Here is a 20,475-nt window from a genome sequence, read left to right on the forward strand (position 1 = left end):
CCGCATTCTATGCATTCACACACACACACACAAGTAAAATCTGGACCAAAAAAAAACACGAGAAAAGCAAGTTCAATAGAAGCATCATGGGCATCATTTATTACATTTTTTCCCAACAAAACAAAAGAACAGGGACAGCGTTACAATGTAACAGAGACACTGTTTTTTTCCTCTCAGCAAAAACAAGGAGTGCCAGTAATTACTCGCTCTATGCAGACATCAGTGGTGTATCTGATCACAGCCCAGAGCCCCACACTGAGCCCGGGAGAACATGCTGTCTGTGACGGCCAAAGTGCTAACCAGAGAAATTATTCCATGGAAATAATGTTTATCGCTTATCAAACAATGACGTAAATTAACTTGAGTAAAATGAACCATGACCACAAGTCAGTAATCTGAATCAGTTTACCTCTCCCAACAGATATCATTGCTGCTTGAGCAACAACTGACAATGGGGACATCTGGACAGAGGATAAGAGTCTGGTTGTTGTTGTTGTTGTTGATGGGTTTTTTTTTGTCTTTTATGGTGTGCCTTGGATTCAGTGCTTAGCCCCAAGTGAAAGCAGCAGCCTCACACAGATTAGCCAGAACACACACACACTCACACACCATCAACCAGCTAGGAGGTGCCACATGACTTGACAGTAGTATTTTGCCCTCGACCGTCCATGGTTGCAAAAGGTGTGACAGGTTGCCAGGTGATCATTGCGCCCGTCAAGCCAGCTTGCTGACAATGGCTTGGTTGAGAGAATTGAGCTGATTGGTCCATTTGTCTAAAGCTGTGTAGCGGGCTCCGCCTCTCTTCTGATGGTCCAGCTCCAAGAGTTGGTTGACCTGGTCAATGCGGCCATTGATCGTACTGGAAGAACAAATCAAACAAACAAAAAAATCACTGAGGTGTTATCTAATATTGTAACCAGGCTAAAGAGCATTAATATCTTTACTTAAAGGAATTATCCTAATTGTCCGTAGGAGTCGATTGCCGAGTGTGGAGTAACACGCTCTGGAAATTCACAATTTCGTCGCCGTTTAAAAAAAAAAAAAAAAAAAATAGTCCAGTATTTCTTTCGAAATTGAAATGAAGTTGTATGCAACAGCAAACCCTAGCTTACTAACAGGTTGGAATTTTGAAATGTCACGTGACGTGAGCGTGTTACTCCACACTCGGCAATCGACTCCTACGGACTTCCCCCTAAAGATGCCAGCTGCAGCAGCAACATTTCCGGAAAGGTACTGGCTTGATGAAATTCATTCTGGATTCTCTATCCGACCACATAAAGACCTCGGGATACTTCGGTTTGGCTTTAGGGAGCCTCTACTCACTACCACGTAAGTGTAATGTTTTTTAGAACTGTAGAAGAGGTATAAAAATAGCGTTTTGTAGCGGCGAAATGACATGCCCGGGTCACTTCCAGGCTAACGAGTTTTGACTAAAAACGGTAAAATCAAACTCTCAAAACACATCCGAATGACATGATTTTGATGTCAACTCAACGTATGTACTCCCAATAATCCGTAAATTGATCTAAAGTGCATTTTACTCCGATAATTCCTTTAAAGGCTAACATGAAAATACAATAGAGTAAAAAAAATGTTGCCACAATTACTGGGACTATCCTTTCTACTTGGTGCACTGTGAAGGACCGTGATCTTAACTGTGGAGATAAAACACTTACTTGTCTAATATGCACTGAACAAGCAAGCTTTCCACGTCTGCTACATCAATGTTCAATTCCTTGGAGAGAAAAACAGATCGAGAAAAATATTAAAACCTCTTCTCAATTAATATAGGGGGTCAGAAAACAAGCGTTTAGATTAATACATTAATATACCAGTTGTAATCTGCCCTTACCTTCGAGATGAAAGGTATGTGTATTCTAGTGTAAGGCTTAATTAACTTGATGAGCACTTGTGTCCTGATATTCCTCAATAATTCTGCAAGAGGAAGGAGAGACACATGACAAGTTAAGAAACATCCATCATGCAACAGGACAGCACACTGCTACCACTGCTTAGAGATATCAACCTACTTTAGACGACAGGTCTTCTTTCTCACCAGGTCAGGTTCTTTTATCTCAGAAAACAAATGTTTTCAAGACTAAAAACAATGCTATCTAATTTTAAATGTACTTAAACATAAACCAATGTACATGCATAAAAAATGGGTATTGGGAAATATCCTGTTTCTATGGTAAATCTGAAAACACACATCTTTTTGTAACGTTATTTGTTATTTTTTAAATGTATTTGTCATGTCTTGATGTCATGGGCACGCTGGCGACTACGCCGCTCCATTCGGCATCTTTTGTCTTGTTGTTATGTGTCTTGTTTGTGGAGCGCTTTGGGTTGCACCATGTGCATGTTAAATGCGCTTTAAAAATAAAACTGACTTGACTTGACATCTTTAACAGTAGTTTGAAGACCAATTTCAATACATGTAAAATTTGAGGTGGTGTGCAATGGCTCATGTACAATGAAATCATCAGTGTGAAAACAAAGAGCTGCTTGCCTTCAATGTGCTCTCTTATGAAGGGGTCGTCCATTATGTTACTGTGGTTTGTCTTCAGGATCTTCTCAAACTCTGTGATGTCATTATTCTGGTAGGCACTGACATAAAATACATTTCATTCAACATCATGTCATTGGATGGCAGCTGATAGTCAAGGTTGCAATGCACAAAGTACACAACACATCACAAAGTAAGGAGCTAGAGTATATACCGCTATTAACAGCACATCATAAAGTAAGGAGCTATATACCGCTATTAACAGCACATACAAGTCCCAGATAGGCTTCAGGCTGAAGTCAGGTACTAGTGGATCCTTACCTTACCAAATTTGTCATGGCGAGAATTTCAGGGTCATTTTTGTATGGTTTTGCCTAAAGAAAGAGAAACACATACGTTGGACAGAGGAAACACAGCACTCATCTCGCTCCTGATGTCCACACTCCACAGATTGGTTTTGTTACGTTGGTCCTCATTTCCGTTGCGTTCATTTATTCAAATAAATCACTAGTTTTCAAGTCATGACAACACAACCTCTATTGTAAACACATCTTGATGGTTTACCTCCTGCGAATCGAAGGGGTTGATGCCTGACTTCATCAGCATGTTGGCCAACACCAGGTACTTCAGACAGGTGGTCCGCCGCGGGCTTCCCGACTCGTCGTAGTTCTTGAACGCCTCGAAGAAGTCGGTGTGAGCCTTCTCAAACTCACCCTCTCTCAGGTGCATCTTACCTCCACACTCTGGAGAAATGCACAAAGCAAGATTATTTACATGAAATCGATAAATAAATACTGATATGCAAATAATAAAAATGATGGCGTTTTGAGCCTATAGCGTCTTTGACTCTGATGAAGATGCTATCGCATCGAAATATTAGTCACCAGCACCAGTAAAAACTCGCTATAACTAATCATGTGCTCCGGTCCGGTCCTTCTTCTGGGTTCAGTCTTATGAAGTGGCCCGAAAGTTGTGACTGGTCTTAAAGTGGCGCTTGAGCTCTGCTGTCATTGTGGGTGTAGATACTAGTCTAAGCAGTGGTGAAAGATAAGAGTTTGTTGATTTTTTGGAAAGTCATAATGGTTAATCATTGTGTTTGTGCTGGTTGCACTAATTCCAGCCTGTCAGGACATCACATCCACCACTTTCCAAGGGTTTTTTTGCTTGGGTGTTTTGTGCAGGTAACCTAAATAGAGGGGGGCTTCACCGTCTCATCAGTCACAAAACATTTACACGGACATTAATATTCTGAGTATTGACCGCATTCAGAATAACACAATATTGCGAATATGGTGTTTACATGAGTTGTTAATATAATGTTCCATTCATATTCCCATTTACATGTCACACAGCATATTCTGACTTTATCAAAGTTCTAAACGTTCCTTCCGTGAATGTTTCGATTGTGTGCGTTCAGATACCTGTAAGTATTGCTACATTGTGTTTGTTACATATTCAGATAAACAGTTTGATGTTATTTGCCATGCCATGCTGCCCAACTGTCACAAAATATTATCAATATTCCAACAACTTCCGACTTTAAATGAAGGCAACCTACATGGATGTTTAATCAACAGCAAGTATGATTGCCAAAGCAGATTAAGCGATATCAAGATAATGTCAATAGACGCAGACACAGCGTTAGCCACCATTATCACGGAGTCACTCACCAAAACTGTACCTCACTGTTCCTACCTCACTTCCGTTTAGTGTAGGGTTTCTCAAGGGGGGGCGGTATCGCCCCCTGGGGGGCGTTCGTACAACCTAGGGGGGTGCTGGGAACGTGATTTTTTTTTTTTACATTTTAAACTTTCATGGTTTTCACATATTTTTGGTGCAAAAATAGGCTACCTGAAATAAATAGGCTATTTTCATTCATGGGTTTCTAACCCCTCTACCGTCCCAGCCACATTTTACTGTTTATCTATGCTCAGTGGTCATACAGTGCAGTTCGGGCCTGCACACGCCCGGACTCACGTCCCCAGCCCTGCTCGCTGTTGTTCTGCAGCTGCTCTGACCGTAGTCTCCACGTTGGAGACCGTTGCTAATCAAATACGAAATATGTATAGGCCTAAACAGGCCTCACGTGCGGATTCTGTTTTGTGATTGGTTGGATTGTTGCATATGTTGTTCACGTGATGTGCACTTGATTTTTGTCCATGATAAAATGACACGTCTTGTGCCCTTGTGCGGGGGGGGCAGAGGATCAAAGTAAGGTCAGGGGGGCATTTGCTCAAAAAAGGTTGAGAACCACTGGTTTAGTGGTTTAAAGATGCAGAATTTATTTTCTCACAATGTTGTTTCTTGCGAAGTTATCTTTTTTTTTCTTTCTGAGAATCTAGTTCCTTCATCATTTATCTACACTATGCTTTATAGGTGTTTCCAACCTGCAAGTGGCTCTTTAAGAAACACTGATATGAAACATGATATTTTCTGACATCTGCTCTTGGACCACTTGGGATAGCTTGCAGACAACCTCACTTTGAGAAACACTGCAATAGACCCATGTTCTCCTGTTTTTTCCTCATGCTGTAGACCCACGTTCTCCTGTTCTTTAGTCATGCTATAGACCCATGTTCTCCTGTTGTTTAGTTATGCTATAGACCCACGTTCTCCTATTCTTTCCTCATGCTGTAAATCTATGTTCTCCTGTTCTTTAGTCATCCTATAGACCCATGATCTCCTGATATTTAGTCATGCTATAGACCCTTGTTCTCCTGCTCTTCAGTCATGCTATAGACCCATGTTCTCCTGTTCTTTAGTCATGCTATAGACCCTTGTTCTCCTGTTCTTTAGTCATGCTGTACAGCCATGTTGTGAGGGTATGCGTACCTCTGATCACACCCATGATGAGTGGATGGGGGATAGCAGACTTGATGTGTAGGGACTGCTCATACAGGGCCTTGAGCTTCTTGTTGTTCTTCTGCGCCGTGTACATCTGGATCTCCAGCGCATAGATCTCCAGAAGCTGCGTGCCTTTCTTCAAGTCATCCTCTCCATCATCGGTCTAAAACCACACACACACACACACACAGTATAATCAGTCTAAAACTTCACAACAGCGCGCACACACACACAGCATCATCAATGTAAAGCCACACAGCAGCCTCAGTCTACAACCACACGACAGTGGTTTTGGGGGCAGCCGTGGCCTACTGATCACATCTGGTAAAAATGCCCTTTTCTTTAGGACACTACTTCTGTCATGTTTGTAGGCTTGCCTAGTGCCTACATCTCTGCTTGTATCTGCACTCCGTCGCAGCATATTAGCAGCTTTTCTCTTTCTCCTCTCCTACATCTTTTCATTAGTTATCTTTTCTTGGCTCTCTGCTTCAGCTGCCACAGCAGCACTGGTTGAAACCACTGGTTAATAGCTGGATAGCGAATATGTATGTTAATCATGCTGGTCGGCTGGTTAGTTTGCAACTCTAAATGTAACCGATATTTTCTCCCCTGGGTCTTGGAAAATACTTTTATACTAATACTAATCTATTGGGACTGAAGGAGCAAACAAACCAGTGATGATCTGATAGTAACAATTACGTTTGTCTAATGTTATCCACTTGACGTTCTAGAAGTAATTGACAAGCTGTAACGTTATAGCGTGCTAATAAAAAACAAACAAAAAAAAAACAGGTGTGTTCTAACATATAATTACCCAACTTGCCATAACTTCTCTGAAGTTTGGTCACCTCAATTGATGCTGATAGCACCAAACTTAACAGAGAATGCACTCAATTACAATTTTGGCGTGGTTCATGATGCCACCAGTGAACCAAATCCATGTGCGTGCGTGCGTGCTCACACACACACCCCCCAAAACTGCTTGAGTGGCCTGTGCACAGAGGGGAGGGGCGTGTCATCAGTCTAAAACCTCAAACACAGCATCATCTAAAACCATAAAACAGCACACATACACGGCTGAGCACAGAATCATCAGTCTAAAACCTTACAGCAGCACACACACAGCATCACCAGTCTAAAACCATAAAACAGCACACATACACACACACACGGCTGAGCACAGAATCATCAGTCTAAAACCTCACAGCAGCACACACACAGCATCATCAGTCTAAAACCATAAAACAGCACACATACACACACACACACACACGGCTGAGCACAGAATCATCAGTCTAAAACCTCACAGCAGCACACACACAGCATCACCAGTCTAAAACCTTACCAAAGCGCACACACAGAGAAGGCTGAGCACAGCATCATCAGTCTAAAACCTCACAACAGAACACACACAACAGGCTGAGTACAACATGCTGTCGACATCAGGCAGCAAAACTGGTTAAAAAAAAAGTTTTTATATCCGCTTATCTGCTAATAACACATCAAATGTCCACACTCTGGAGGGGGTGGGGGGGCAGAATATTCCACATTGCCTGCTTTCACTGGGCCTAGCAAAAAAGCTAGTACTACTAGCCTACAATCGCAGCCAGTCACTCATCTAAAATCTTCAGTGGTCTCTACCTCATAAGCAACGCATCTCATACCACGTTATTACCAGGCATGCCGATTATGAGCAGGGGCAGCGGAAAATGAAAGTAAGGGTCGATTGCACAGTCCAGGACAGGTTACTGGAAGCAGTATCGGGCGCACCGCCGCAGCAAACAACTTTTACAAATAACGAATCCCCATATCCATTCCGCTGCTGTCTGGGTGCCAAAAGCACGAAATACAAGGCACAGTGTAAAACGGAGGTCTTCTGATCCTATACATCTAACGAAAGAAATGGTTTCGTAACATGGTGGAGAATAGTGAATTTGCGCTTCAGTGCTGTAGCCTCTGAAAAATATTAGAGCTATGTGACAATCAGCCAGAATTTCCTCTAGTTGTAACAATAACAATTATTCATTAGAACTATTTTCGCTAAAACATTAAATATTTTAAAGAAGCCCTATGCAACAATTTTAGCAAAAATGACCTTAATTATGCAGGTTGAGTCTCGTTCTGATGGTTCTACAACACTTTTTGGGTCGTTTGGTGGGTGCTTCGTCACCCCCTAGTGCTTCTCCGCAGAAAAAACGAATATGCAATTTTCTGGTCCCGGACCGAAGAAATCCGGATGTAACTCGGCGGAAGGCCTCGAAAATGTAGTCAGATTGTAGTTTCTAAGAAGACTGCAAAACGGACTCCGACATGGCTTTGTTGCTGTTGAAATTGTAAGTAGCCTATCCTTGGGTGAACTTCGTTTTTGTAATGTGGTTTGATAGTCTCTTGAACAACGTGTTTGCTCGACCGTTTTATTGTGAGCCCTGTATATGTTTAGCTTGGTTTCTTGATGGCTAGCTCGCTAGCTAGTGGGGGTTTAGCGTAGCAGTCACTTGCTACCGAAGCTGCAGGGGGAGCTATGTCGTGAAAAATGTGAACCCAAATCAGGCGAAAACCCAGAAACAGCGAAGGAATAACCAGACTTGCATAGGGCTTCTTTAAGTTCAATGTACAGTGCGAGAAAAACAAAACACAATAACAATGTCACAATCAGGAATTATCTGAATAAGACGGTAGTTTCATTTTTGCACTATCTGGCTAACAGTCTTTAAAGTAAATAAGCTAAGTCACCTACACTGCATATGCATCAGTTCTAGGCTCAATTTCTTTTACAGGGAAATGTTTTTATGTTTTTGCCTATGTTAAATCAGGGTCTATAGAATTAGTGTGTGTATGGCTTGTGGGGGTGTGGCATCATGATGGTTGACCGATATCACGATGGAAAGCAACCATCACAATGGGCGATGACATCGTCCATCGGCCCAACCCTAGTCCACACATTACAAGAGACACAACAGAAGTGCAGGGTACGAGACAGCCTTCAGATGTTGCGTGACATGTTTGAACACCAGGCTTGCTCTTTTACCTGACATGACTGGTGCAGCTGCCTGAGAATTTTCTGGAGTTTGCCGAATTCCTCCCTCTCCAAATACAACTTTCCCAGCTAAAAAGACAGAAAAACACAGGACATTTGACATAACTGAGAAATGGATTTGACATAACTGAGAAATGATATGAATGTTACAATATAAATAGATAGCAGCTGTTATATTCAAGCACACTTGCTTCAATACCTTTGTGTTGGTTTTAAACCAAAGCCTGTCATTTTTGGCATCCTTCAGTGCTTCCAATGTTGTTTCATAAAACTCCTGGAGCAGATCCATCTGTGAAGACAGACCGAGAAGATTGTAAATGACGCCATTATTTATGCCCGTCTTTGACAATGGATATACATGTATTGGCTTTATTTCCTCAATATGTTTTTCATGTCCATACTTACTTGTTTAGAAGTGGAGATATAATCCAATATGGAGTTTATGGATTTCTCTGAGTAGTTCCTGGTGACGGCACTGCGAATATATGTCAGGAGCTGCTTGTATCGATTCATCATTTCAGGGAAGTTAGTCTGTGAAAAGAAAGAACAACTAAGATGAAAATGTACTCTCAGGTGTGCTGTTATAACAAGCAAGCAAGAAGTAAGCAAGAGTGAAACGTAAATTAATCCATTTATGCTGCCTCCGTTTCACGTAGCACAACGATGTGTTTATCCATACGCTTCATGATGTGAATCGCCACTTAGAGCAACATGTAACGAAACAGCACCAGGGTTTCACCACAAGCAACACCTCTGAGATGTATCTGCACAGTTGTGTGTGCACTTACCAGCTTAAAATTGATCTTGATCATCTGTTTCAGTGCTTTGAATCCCCATTCACCCTTCTCGCCCTCAAGTTCAAGCACCTGATGGACAAAGACATGCAGAACACCATCAGTACAGGAAACAGTAACATAACACATCAAGCTTTAAAGTCAAAGAGTCCATTCCATCACCACTTGGCAGATTATAATTTGCATTCACCATAACATAAACCACTACACTTAAGAGGTCTCAGGTCTGTAACAAAAGCTGGCCTGCACAGTTAGAGGGAGGCATTGATAAATCATGTAATATAAGGTTAAGAGCTGAACCTTCTGAAAGCTGCTGAGGGCTGCTTTCGGATCGTCTTCTTTCAGCGCTTTGGAATTGTAGTACTGGTTTTCCAAGTCCACGTTGGGCTCGGAGTTGCTGTCTTCTGAGTATTCCTTAAATGACAGGATGTAAACAACATGAGCAAAACAAACAAGGACAATGATGAAGCCCATAAAATATAAACACGTTGACGTAGTAACCTAGTTCAGAGGTCAGTGTAGCACAACACAAGAGCAGTGCCCTGTGAGCTACTGAACGTTTAGCCTGTATAATGTCAAGACTGAACTACGGAGAAATGGGATTCCTGTCTCCTCTCGCAAGCGCCTCTAGTGGAAATGCTCAAACTACAGTAGGCTATCTGACCAAACTCTGGTTAGCTAGGGGAGTAGCTAGCAAGCTTTGACGTTATGTTATGGCTACCTGAGGCAGCTATTTCACAGTTTCAATAACAAAAATGCTTAACGTAGATATTTCTAGCTGACTGGACACAACAGATTATAAGATGAATGATGCACACAGTGCCTCGTCTCAAAAGCAACTCCTAGTTCTAACGTGTAGTTTGGTAAAGCATTTCCTGAAGTTTCAGTGACAGAACTTAGCTTATGTTGCTATACCGGTGGAATGACTGTAAACCGATTGCTACGATAGCTGTTTAGCTTGCCAGTGACATAGCATGGTCAGAGACAATAGCTTACATCATTGCGCGATTTTCAGGGCGTACAAGGTATCTCTAAACACTTACGACGTCATATTATAGCACATTTGTCTTTAAATCACCTCTAAGACATGTTGTCACCAGATTGTATTTGCCAGAACAAGCAACTGTATCACCAAAGCTATTATGCTAGCATTAGCTTCGCACTACGTTAGCCGCTTAGCTTGCTGTGCTAACAAGTGAACCATTCACGGCCTCGAAGCTGAGAGCTACGGTTGCAAGCCCGTCCATGGTACTGATTATATACGGCAAAATAATGCCTTGCATTTAAACGTCTGCACACAAAGTAACATAGCGACTCTCTGTGTAGTGTTTGGAATGCATGAAACTAAACGTACCAGGTCATAGTCCTCTTCATCATCGCACATGAAATCATCCTCCATGTCAGACATCTTGACCACAGTATGGAGCCTAAATAACTCCCAGCATTCTTTGCGCTACAAAAACCTTCTGTAAGTTACTTGGCGAGGAGGAAAAGATTGTTGCAGACTCTGAGCAGATCCTCTTCCGTGTATTTGAAAAAAAAAAAAAAACAGCTGAACAGAGGTATGACAGTCAGCTGACTATATGAAGGACACGGCATTATTGCAGGGATTGCGCTAGTTTCAGTTTATTTAGTCTCAGATTTTAGTCGCATCTTCACACGAGAAAAGATATGACATCCCACCCGCCCAAGCTGAAGGTGCAACTCTCTAGGAATGAAAGGTGAGTTTATAAACGAATGACAGTCTCATAGTTTTTTAAAAGCCTGTCAACTTAAATTAGGCCATTATCGTTCTTTTGGGTGATGGTGTTTCCTTGCCACGCTGACCAACAGGCTGCAGCGACTCAAGGAGGCTTTTCAGGAAAAGTATGGGGAACCCGTACTCTTCTATGCATGTGCACCTGGACGGGTAAACTTAATAGGTAAGCAATCAGATTTTCAGTTCTTGTACATTATTCAGTGCAGTTCGTTGGGATGGTGTGGCTCCAGTTTTAAAGCGGTGAACCTGTCCCCCGTCCAGGAGAACACATTGACTACTGTGGTTATGCTGTGCTCCCTATGGCTATTGAGCAGAACATCCTGGCTGCGGTCTCAGTGAACAACTCTCAAACAATTCAGCTGGCCAACACCAATGAAAAATACCAGTAAGATATTTGAATAATGTGTTCTGCAGTCATCTTATGAGCCTTCTCTTTAATTACATCATTCTGTGAAAGTATGTGTTACTCTTCTGTCAAACAGAAGATGGCAGTGTTGAATCCTTACTATATGCTTGGTGTCTTTGCAGGGACTTCACTGTATCATCTGACAGCATTGCCATTGACCGAGACAACCCTCAGTGGCAATATTACTTTCTATGTGGAGTGAAGGGGATTCAGGTTTGTGCTGGTTAGGTAGTTCACAGTGCAGACACCATTATTCAGTTAGATGATTTCCTCCTGCGTTTCCTTCTCTGCTGTGACGCTGACCGTTGACTGCCTCTCCCCCCTCAGGAGCATCTCGGCGTGTCTCCGCTGGCGGGTATGCGGTGCGTGGTGGACGGGACCATCCCTGCAAGCTCAGGGCTCTCCAGCTCCAGCGCGCTGGTCTGCTGTGCTGGGCTCGTCACTATGGAGGCCAACCGCCAGGCTCGCTCAAAAGTACCTCAGCTCTGAAGTAACTCTAGAAACACCTGTAGAAGTGTGCTGCTGGGGTTGAACGAGTCTCTGAACAAGAGCACGTGCTTGACCTCTAGCTGTGGCGCAGAGGTTAACGTTTAACTGGAGATTGCCCTATGCTCTGTCCTGCAGGTGGAGTTGGCAGAGGTGTGTGCCAAGTGTGAGCGCTATATTGGCACAGAGGGCGGGGGCATGGACCAGTCCATCTCTTTCCTGGCCGAGGAGGGAACGGTAGGCCATCTCATCTCGACTCTCTGCTGCAGGTGACGATGCGTCCAGTGCTGGCCGGCCCGTTTGGGTCGTTGTTGATTATCATGTTGTCCGTGTGTCCAGGCCAAACTGATTGAGTTCAACCCGCTGCGGGCCACAGACGTGCGGCTTCCTGACGGAGCCGTGTTTGTGATCGCCAACTGCTGTGTGGAGATGAACAAAGCGGCCTCGTCTCATTTCAACATCAGGGTGGTGGAGTGCCGGATAGCAGCCAAGGTCAGAGGTCAGCTCGTTTGGGTGGGGTGGGGTACCAGGTACACCTCTCTACAATCCACTCAGAGGTCAGCTCGTTTCGGTTGGGTGGGGTACCAGGTATACCTCTCTACAGTCCACTCAGAGGTCAGCTCGCTTGGGTTGGGTTGAGGACAAGTAACTCCAAACAGTGGGGCTCCAAAAGTAACAATAAACAACTTAATGGGAGCTTCCTGGTGTATCAACTCTTGTGTATACTAATATGCTTTAGATCCTGCACTGCACCCATCCAAATGGCTTTTTGGGTATGTGTGACCTCTCACTGTTTCTCTATAATGGGTACAAGGTACACCTCTCTAAAATCCACTCAGAAGTAGCTCATTTGGGTTGGGTTGGGTACAATGTGATTAAAGGCCCTAAATTATTGTTTTTATTTTTCTTCAATACACTATTTTAGTGTACAGTAAATGTTCTTCTGAAGTGGCCTTATGACAGGTTTGTTGGACTGACTGAAATATAATTCAGGTTTTAGTATGTCAAAATGTTGCCATTAAGCTAATATTCCATGTAGCAGATTCACCCTATTGAGCACCAAATGGCAGAGTAGGCTCTAATGTGTTACAAACATATACTACACATATTACACCTCTATTATATGGAGTAGATGTGTGTTATATCTGTGTGGTGTGTGTGTTATACTCCATGTGATAAAGGGGTGGTATGTGTGTTATATCTGTGTGATATGGGAGTGGTATGTGTTATACTCTGTGTGATAAAGTGGTGTGTGTTATACTCCGTGTGATATGGGAGTGGTGTGTGTGTTATACTCTGTGTGATATGGGAGTGGTGTGTGTTATTACTCCATGTGATAAAGTGGTGTGTTATATTCTGTGTGATATGGGAGTGGTGTGGTATACTCTGTGTGATAAAGTGGTGTGTGTGTGTGTGTGTGTGTGTGTGTGTGTGTTATACTCCGTGTGATAAAGTGGTGTGTGTGTTATTCTCCATGTGACAAGGGAGTGGTGTGTGTTTAACACTCTATGTGGTGTATGTGTGTGTGCTGTGTTGTCTTCCAGGTGCTGGCGAAAGCGGGGGGCCTGGAGTGGGAGCGTGTGCAGAAGCTGGCGGAGGTGCAGGAGCAGCTGGGGCTGAGCCTGGAGGAGGCGCTGGGCCGTGTGGAGGAGGTGCTGCACCCAGAGCCCTACACCAGGGAGGAGGTGATCCGCCTCCTGGGCATCACCGCCCAGCAGCTCAGCGACAACATCCTCAGCGCCAACACACAGCAAGGTGAGTACATCCTCAGCGCCAATACACAGCGAGGTGGGTTCATCCTCAGCGCTAATACACAGCGAGGTGGGTACATCCTTAGCGCCAACACACAGCGAGGTGGGTACATCCTCAGCGCCAATACACAGCGAGGTGGGTACATCCTTAGCGCCAATACACAACAAGGTGGGTACATTCTCAATACACATCCTCATCACACACACATCCTCATTCTCCCCCCTCCCTTTCTTTCTTTCTTGTCCTCAGTGCCCCAGTTTAAGCTGTACCAGCGGGCGAAGCATGTATATGGGGAGGCAGCGCGAGTGCTGCGCTTTAAGAGTGTGTGTGACTCGGCTCCCACGGATGCTGTGGTCCAGCTGGGTCAGTTGATGAACCAGAGCCATCAGAGCTGCAGGGACCTGTACGAATGCAGCTGCACGCAGCTCGACCAGCTGGTGGACATCTGCCTGTGAGTACACACACACATTTACATTTATTCATTTAGCAGACACTTTTACCCAATGGCACTTACATTTGTCAATTATATTACAAGGGTCACTGTCCCCACACATGTCTGTCTGTGAGTACACACACACACACACACACACACACACACACACACACGTCTGTGAGTATACAAACACACACATATGCACATTTATACACACGCACACACACACCTCTTTCTGCCATATTGTTTATTTATGAGCACACAAGTGTGTTTGTGAATACATACCTGTGTGTGAAAACACACCTCTGTGAATATCTGCACCTGCCATGAAGTCTGTCTGAGCGCACTAATCTGCCCATAATAAGAATTCAGATTGGGTCTGATAGGAACTTTACAATACAATGTGGTGGGGTTTTGAAAACTTGCAACTAGCTTGCATGAGAATATAACTGAGCACATTAAAACGAGTCTCGAGAACCTCTCCTGAAGAGAAGCGTGTATATTTAAATGAGTGTGGTCAGTTGGCATGCCTGTTGCTCACCGTTAAGCTTTCTCTTTCCTGTCTCCCTCCAGGCAAGCAGGAGCTGTGGGGTCCAGGTTAACTGGAGCGGGCTGGGGAGGATGCTCTGTTTCCATGGTACCGGCTGAAAAGATTGACTCTTTTCTCCGCACTGTGAGGGAGAAATATTATCTGCCCGACGCCCGCCTCGCGGCCCTGGAGAAGCACAGTCTGTTTGTCACCAAGCCAGGAGGGGGGGCAGCTATTTATACGGAGGGCAAGTGAGAGGGTCCTCCTGTTCTCCAGCCGAGGCAGAGGCCATGGACCAGCCCTGTAGTCTTCTCAGGCCCAGAACACTGGTCAGATTTATCTGCCCTCTGGGAAAGAACAGGGAAAAGAAAATAAAGAAAAGATGCAAACTACATCACCAACTAAATATGGAAATGCTTCTTTCTTGTCCACATGGTATTTTCCACTCTGTATAACAGCTGTCTGGTTGGCATGTGAGCGTTGTTGCTATAGCACCACAGGAGATGAGGTCAAAGTTACTGTGTCTAGATTTTTCTCCTCCTTGAACCACTGTACAATAACACTTGACAGTCAACATGAAATACATAGAAAAACATTTTATTTTCAACTTGTGAATTCAGCAAGTTTACAAATCATTTACATTTATAGACATGTGTATCAGAATAAAAACAGTAATCATCAAAGGAAAATCTTCACTAAAAAAAAGTCACATTTAATTTAAATTTCATTATAATATAAAAAAGCACAACATTTTGTATAAAAGTCCATGCAGATAAATAAAACAACAAATAAGTCAGTGTTTCATACATATATGTCAAAAATTAAACATTGGCAGCATGCATGGAACATGATGGCCCAATCCCAAAGTCCGGACTCACAGACTTTGCTGTGTATTCTCGCAAAATTCGTAAGGGCTGTCCCAATGTCACATTTCAAAAGGTGTGAGGGTTTGAGTACACACTTACCGAGCCCTTCCTGTGAGTCTGCATCGGTGCAGACTTCACCAAAGGGAATTACCCACAGATCAAAGCGTTGTGACGTTTACCGTGGAGACCATATGGAAATCCGGAAATTACAAAGGTAAACAACAGCACGGCACACGTGCATGGTGCAACAGTCAGCAACAGCTTTGTTATTAAACATCGCCAAGGTACATGTGATCTTGTGAAGTGCTGTCCCAATCCCATTTATATCTGAGCCCATGTGGCCTCACACACTCACTCACCTGAGATCGATTAAGTCTGTGAGTCTTTAGTCCTTAGTCCTCAGGGCTCACTTTGGGATTGGGCCGATAACTGCGTAACTCGCATCTCATACGGATCATATGGAATAAATGCCTCTGGGCACCCCGTCTCTCTGTCAGAGTAGTGTAAGTGCGTATGTGGTTCTCTGGGAGATGTAGTGTCAGTGCGTATGTGGTTCTCTGGGAGATGAAGTGTGAGTGTGTATGTGGTTCTCTGGGAGATGTAGTGTCTGTGTATGTGGTTCTCTGTCACAGTAGTGTCAGTGCGTATGTGGTTCTCTGGGAGATGTAATGTCAGTGCGTATGTGGTTCTCTGGGAGATGTAGTGTCAGTGCGTATGTGGTTCTCTGGGAGATGTAGTGTCAGTGCATATGTGGTTTTCTGGGAGATGTAGTGTCAGTGCATATGTGGTTCTCTGGGCGATGTGAAAGGCACACAGTTGTTCGCTCCAGAAACCTTCATCCCCTACAATCATGTATACATTTAAGTCGCAGACCATCGTTTAGTTGGCTGAGGTAACGTTAATTGAATCAGTTACAGACAGTTATACTATCCTTACCCACAAGGCTACATTACATGCACTGAAATGTATCCATTTGGGAAAAAAGTATTTGTGTATATTTCTGTTGATGACTTATTCAAATATATATTGTATATGTGCTTGTGCTCAGATGGTGGCCTTGTAAAGCACTCATGCCTCAGAGAGCAGAGAGATGGTCTGAGGTTCGCTTGTGACGGGAACAACTCGTCACTTCCCAGTGCTTACTATAAGCAGGAAGGCCACTTGTCTCTTCCCAGCACGTACTATAAGCAGGAAGGCCACTTGTCTCTTCCCAGCGCGTACTATAAGCAGGAAGGCCACTTGTCTCTTCCCAGTGCTTACTATAAGCAGGAAGGCCACTTGTCTCTTCCCAGCACGTACTATAAGCAGGAAGGCCACTTGTCTCTTCTCATGCAGACTGTCTCTCTCATCTTTTCCCTATACTTTTATTACTTTTATTTATTACTTATACTTTCACTTCACCTTTATATTCTGGAAAATTATCACAGAACAGGCCAGCACATCCATAATGCAAGCTCATGTAACACTATTACAGAGTAAATCTGGAGATTTATTGTAATATAAAAGATTTTATAAATCTCCTGCAGGTAAGCCACTGAACTGACGGAAGATATGATCTGATATGTAGACGTTCATAAGAAAGATAATGCTTTGATATCTGTGTGCTGAGGGGCAGTCCCTTTTGCTGTGCTTTATTGTGTTGTGTTGTGCGGGGCGGTGTGGTGTGTGAGAAGCTGGTCACTTCTGCAGGTGTATGTTTGGGACGGAGGTACATTCTGAGAGCCTTCACACACCGCCTCCTCACACAGCTTGAGTCAGCTGGTGTATGTGTTTGTATGTGGTGTCAGCTGGTGTGTGTGTGTGTGTGTGTGTGTTCAAGTGTGCTGTGGTGTCTGTCTCTGGTCATCAGGTTACGATCTCTGCTACAAGACCCTCCTCAGCCTCCTCTGTGAGGTCTCTAGCCACTCGTCCAGGGGCCCCGATACCATCTGTGGGGTCCCTAGCCACTCGTCCAGGGGCCCTGATACCCCCTTTGGAGTCCCCAGCCACTCGTCCAGGGGCCCCGATACCATCTGTGGGGTCCCTAGCCACTCCTCCAGGGGCCCCGATACCATCTGTGGGGTCCCTAGCGGGCCCCTCGCTGCCCGTCTCCTCCTCCACGCCGCCCCTCTTCCCGAGGACGGAGCCGATCCAGCTGCTGCTCTTGTTGGTGGGGGCGGAGCTCTGGGCGGAGACTGTGAGCTTCATGTTGCGTCCGGAGGTGATGAGCTCGCCGTAGCCCTGCTGGTGGGCGAAGGCGTAAGCCGAGCGCCGTGAGCTAGTCCTCCGGACGCGTCGCAGACTCTGCTCCTGGGGACGCTGCTTCCTGCTGGCTCTCTGCAGCAAGCGCACCTGTGCACACACACACACACACTCAGACACAGGCTCAAATCAACACACAGTTCAGATCCACACAGACAACACAATCGCAAAGATAACACACAACTTCCCACATTCTGGTACGGAGCACACTCATTCACAGAGATGAAACACACACAGCTTCATATAAACAACACACACACACTGACGCACACACAGCTCCCCACAAAAACAAACCCACACACTGACACACATACAGCTTCACATAAACAACACACAAACTGACACACAGAAAACTCATTCACACAGATTCACAAAGACAACATACTCACTCAGAGAACACACAGTTTCACAGACGCACACTCGGATCCACATACATACACTCAGACACATAAACAACACTCATACAGACATACAGGCTCATCTAGACGTGAGTGTTGTGTGGGAGTTTGTTCTGACCTTGTTTGCGAGGGAGGGGTGCAGATCTTTCTTGAGGAAGCGCACAGCCAGCATGGGCATGATGCACACCACCGTGGTCAGCAAGATGACCAACCACACACTCTTCTGTGTCAGGGCATTACGGGCCGTTCCTGACAAACACACACATACACCCATGTACACACACACGTCCACACACACAAGAAAACACACACATGCATTCACCCACACAAACACACACACACACACACACACACACACACACACACACACACACACACACACACACACACACACACACACACACAAACATATGCACGCACACATATACACACACACGAAAACCCACACACAAATGCATACACTTTTAGCTCCATATATCCTATCAGTCATTACACATTATGTCAAGCAAACATAAAAATCAAACAGTAAAAACTACAACATACAGTTAAAATGTTAAAAAACACAGCAGCACTTGTGGGGCAGTCGTGCCTACTGGTTAGGGCTTTGGACTTGTAACCGGAGGGTTGCCGGTTCGAACCCCGACCAGTAGGAACGGCTGAAGTGCCCTTGAGCAAGGCACCTAACCCCTCACACACACCCCGAGCGCCGCTGTAGCAGGCAGCTCACTGCATCGGGATTAGTGTGTGCTTCACCTCACTGTGTGTTAACTGTGTGCTGAGTGTGTTTCACTAATTCACGGATTGGGATAAATGCAGAGACCAAATTTCCCTCACGGGATCAAAAGAGTATATATACTTATACTTGTAATACGTAGGTATACATATGTAAAACACTACATACATGCGCTAGAGGTCTGAGTACGTACCAACGTATGGGAACTGACTGGGAAATATACTGAAGAGGCCATCGCTGTGCATGGCGAACAGAATGGCGAAGTACATGGCCACACTCCCCCACACAAAGAAGTGGTTCACCGCCGTCCAGTAGTTAGTGTCCAGGCCAATCTGGGGAACAGTCACAATGGACAAGAAGGAATATTAAAATGGATGTTACCACAAAAGAACAGTCATAGAGGAATGAGAGATGATACACTCTCACACACACACACACACCTCAGCTCATCTGTGTGGGGATACTCTCACCTGCACGCTGACCACAATGACCAGGGAGGTTGCTATGGTGACGGCAAAGGCCTGCTGGTCTGATACGTGCGAGCCATCGTCGCGGATGGCAGAGAGGCAGAGGCAGTAGGGCAGGAAGAAGAGAACGAAGGAGGTGAAGACGCCGTGCAGCATGCAGGTGAAGAACTTGCGCTTGTTGAAGAGCAGGTTGAGCTGGCCGGGCCGGTACAGTGATGGGTAGCGCAGGCTGAACTGCTCGTTCACATCCTGGGCACATAGGGTCATCGTGGGCACACAGGCACCGGGCGCAGAGGAGGACAGAGAAACAAACTGAGTAAACTACAGTGTTCACATCACAGGTGTCTTTCTAGTCTCCATTATGATCCTCAGCTCCCTCTAAGCACAAAGTGTTTCATATAACCAAGCTGGGATACTAGTAACTAGCAACCGCAGGTGAAAGCTTAAAGGCACACCAGGCAACGTTTTCGTGTTAATTACTCATCTTCGTAAGTTGGTATATGGTTAAATGACTCATTACAGGGCGAATGAAGACTCTCTCGCCCGCCCCTACTGCCTGTAGGAAGAATATCCCGCTTGCAAGTTCAGTGTATCGTACCCGGCTACCGAAGCAGTTTCAGTTTCCATCCTGCATCCACAGCACAGAGGGAGGCTAACGAAACGCTAGCGATTGTTGCAAACGTGTGTATAATGGCAGAGCCGGCAAAGAAGCAGCGAAAACCCTTGACGGAAGATGCAAAGAAAAGGAAAAGAGCTTCAGACCGAGCGAGGGGGAGTTTCGTAGAGAAAAAGCATCAGGCTTGCCTGGTGTCCCTTTAAAGCAATGATTCTGCTGAGAGCTCCCTAGGAGTTTAATGTGGTAGGGGGGCATTAGTTCTGCTGGTGACTGTATCTATGACATTAGTTCTGCTGGTGACTGTATCTGTAACATTAGTTCTGCTAGTGGCTGTATCTATAACATTAGTTCTGCTGGTGGCTGTATCTATAACATTAGTTCTGCTGGTGGCTGTATCTATAACATTAGTTCTGCTGGTGGCTGTATCTATAACATTAGTACTGTTGGTGGCTGTGTCTGACAGGTAACATTAGTTCTGCAGTGGCTGTGTCTGGCCGAGGCTGGCAGGTCTCAGGTGTACCTGGTCGAACAGGCCCATTGCGAGCACCGGCAGAGACGTGTACACGATGTTGTAGAGCGTGATGAACCACTGGTCATACACCGTCTGG

The 20,475-nt window shown here is 44.8% G+C and overlaps 3 protein-coding genes across 15 annotated transcripts in view; 1 reads left to right on the forward strand and 2 right to left on the reverse strand.

Annotated features, from left to right (window-relative positions):
* Positions 1 to 71: 71 nt before the first annotated feature.
* cops2 (COP9 signalosome subunit 2) lies at positions 72 to 10,692 on the reverse strand. Its single transcript, XM_042109968.1, has 13 exons — positions 10,536 to 10,692; positions 9,482 to 9,595; positions 9,176 to 9,253; positions 8,793 to 8,918; positions 8,587 to 8,676; positions 8,379 to 8,456; positions 5,339 to 5,513; positions 3,071 to 3,249; positions 2,828 to 2,880; positions 2,510 to 2,607; positions 1,853 to 1,935; positions 1,677 to 1,735; positions 72 to 859 (listed from the first exon to the last, which is right to left on the reverse strand). Exons 1-13 carry the CDS (start codon positions 10,587 to 10,589, stop codon positions 715 to 717), a joined length of 1,332 nt encoding a protein of 443 aa, XP_041965902.1. The 5' UTR covers positions 10,590 to 10,692; the 3' UTR covers positions 72 to 714.
* On the forward strand, positions 10,679 to 14,952 carry galk2 (galactokinase 2). Its single transcript, XM_042109967.1, has 10 exons — positions 10,679 to 10,902; positions 11,015 to 11,103; positions 11,202 to 11,325; positions 11,469 to 11,559; positions 11,674 to 11,820; positions 11,971 to 12,069; positions 12,172 to 12,324; positions 13,377 to 13,587; positions 13,834 to 14,035; positions 14,591 to 14,952. Exons 1-10 carry the CDS (start codon positions 10,853 to 10,855, stop codon positions 14,799 to 14,801), a joined length of 1,377 nt encoding a protein of 458 aa, XP_041965901.1. The 5' UTR covers positions 10,679 to 10,852; the 3' UTR covers positions 14,802 to 14,952.
* Positions 14,953 to 17,008: 2,056 nt separating this feature from the next.
* Positions 17,009 to 20,475, reverse strand: part of atp8b4 (ATPase phospholipid transporting 8B4) — a 34,071-nt gene continuing 30,604 nt past the window's right edge. For 12 of the 13 annotated variants that reach the window (XM_042109950.1, XM_042109949.1, XM_042109952.1 and 9 more), the window contains 5 exons: positions 20,388 to 20,471; positions 19,255 to 19,500; positions 18,978 to 19,116; positions 18,170 to 18,300; positions 17,009 to 17,743 (listed from right to left, as the gene is read on the reverse strand). In XM_042109950.1, coding sequence (XP_041965884.1) covers positions 17,258 to 17,743; positions 18,170 to 18,300; positions 18,978 to 19,116; positions 19,255 to 19,500; positions 20,388 to 20,471 — 1,086 coding nt within the window. In that variant the 3' untranslated portion in view covers positions 17,009 to 17,257. The remainder of the gene's footprint in view (positions 17,744 to 18,169; positions 18,301 to 18,977; positions 19,117 to 19,254; positions 19,501 to 20,387; positions 20,472 to 20,475) is intronic. The other variant, XM_042109951.1, reaches the window with a different exon arrangement.

This window comes from Alosa sapidissima, chromosome 11 (assembly GCF_018492685.1).
Source record: "Alosa sapidissima isolate fAloSap1 chromosome 11, fAloSap1.pri, whole genome shotgun sequence".
NCBI lineage: Eukaryota > Metazoa > Chordata > Actinopteri > Clupeiformes > Clupeidae > Alosa > Alosa sapidissima.

What these genes read in the sequence shown, in the direction of transcription:
- galk2 (XM_042109967.1), top strand. Translation starts at nt 10,853, where the DNA reads ATGACATCCCACCCGCCCAAGCTGAAGGTGCAACTCTCTAGGAATGAA. An exon ending in CAACTCTCTAGGAATGAAAG is followed by an intron (nt 10,903 to 11,014) that starts GTGAGTTTATAA and finishes GCTGACCAACAG; the next exon opens with GCTGCAGCGACTCAAGGAGG. An exon ending in CAGCTGGTGGACATCTGCCT is followed by an intron (nt 14,036 to 14,590) that starts GTGAGTACACAC and finishes GTCTCCCTCCAG; the next exon opens with GCAAGCAGGAGCTGTGGGGT.
- cops2 (XM_042109968.1), bottom strand. Translation starts at nt 10,589, where the DNA reads ATGTCTGACATGGAGGATGATTTCATGTGCGATGATGAAGAGGACTAT. An exon ending in ACCCCTTCGATTCGCAGGAG is followed by an intron (nt 2,881 to 3,070) that starts GTAAACCATCAA and finishes CTCTTTCTTTAG; the next exon opens with GCAAAACCATACAAAAATGA. An exon ending in CATAAGAGAGCACATTGAAG is followed by an intron (nt 1,936 to 2,509) that starts GCAAGCAGCTCT and finishes TTCCTCTTGCAG; the next exon opens with AATTATTGAGGAATATCAGG.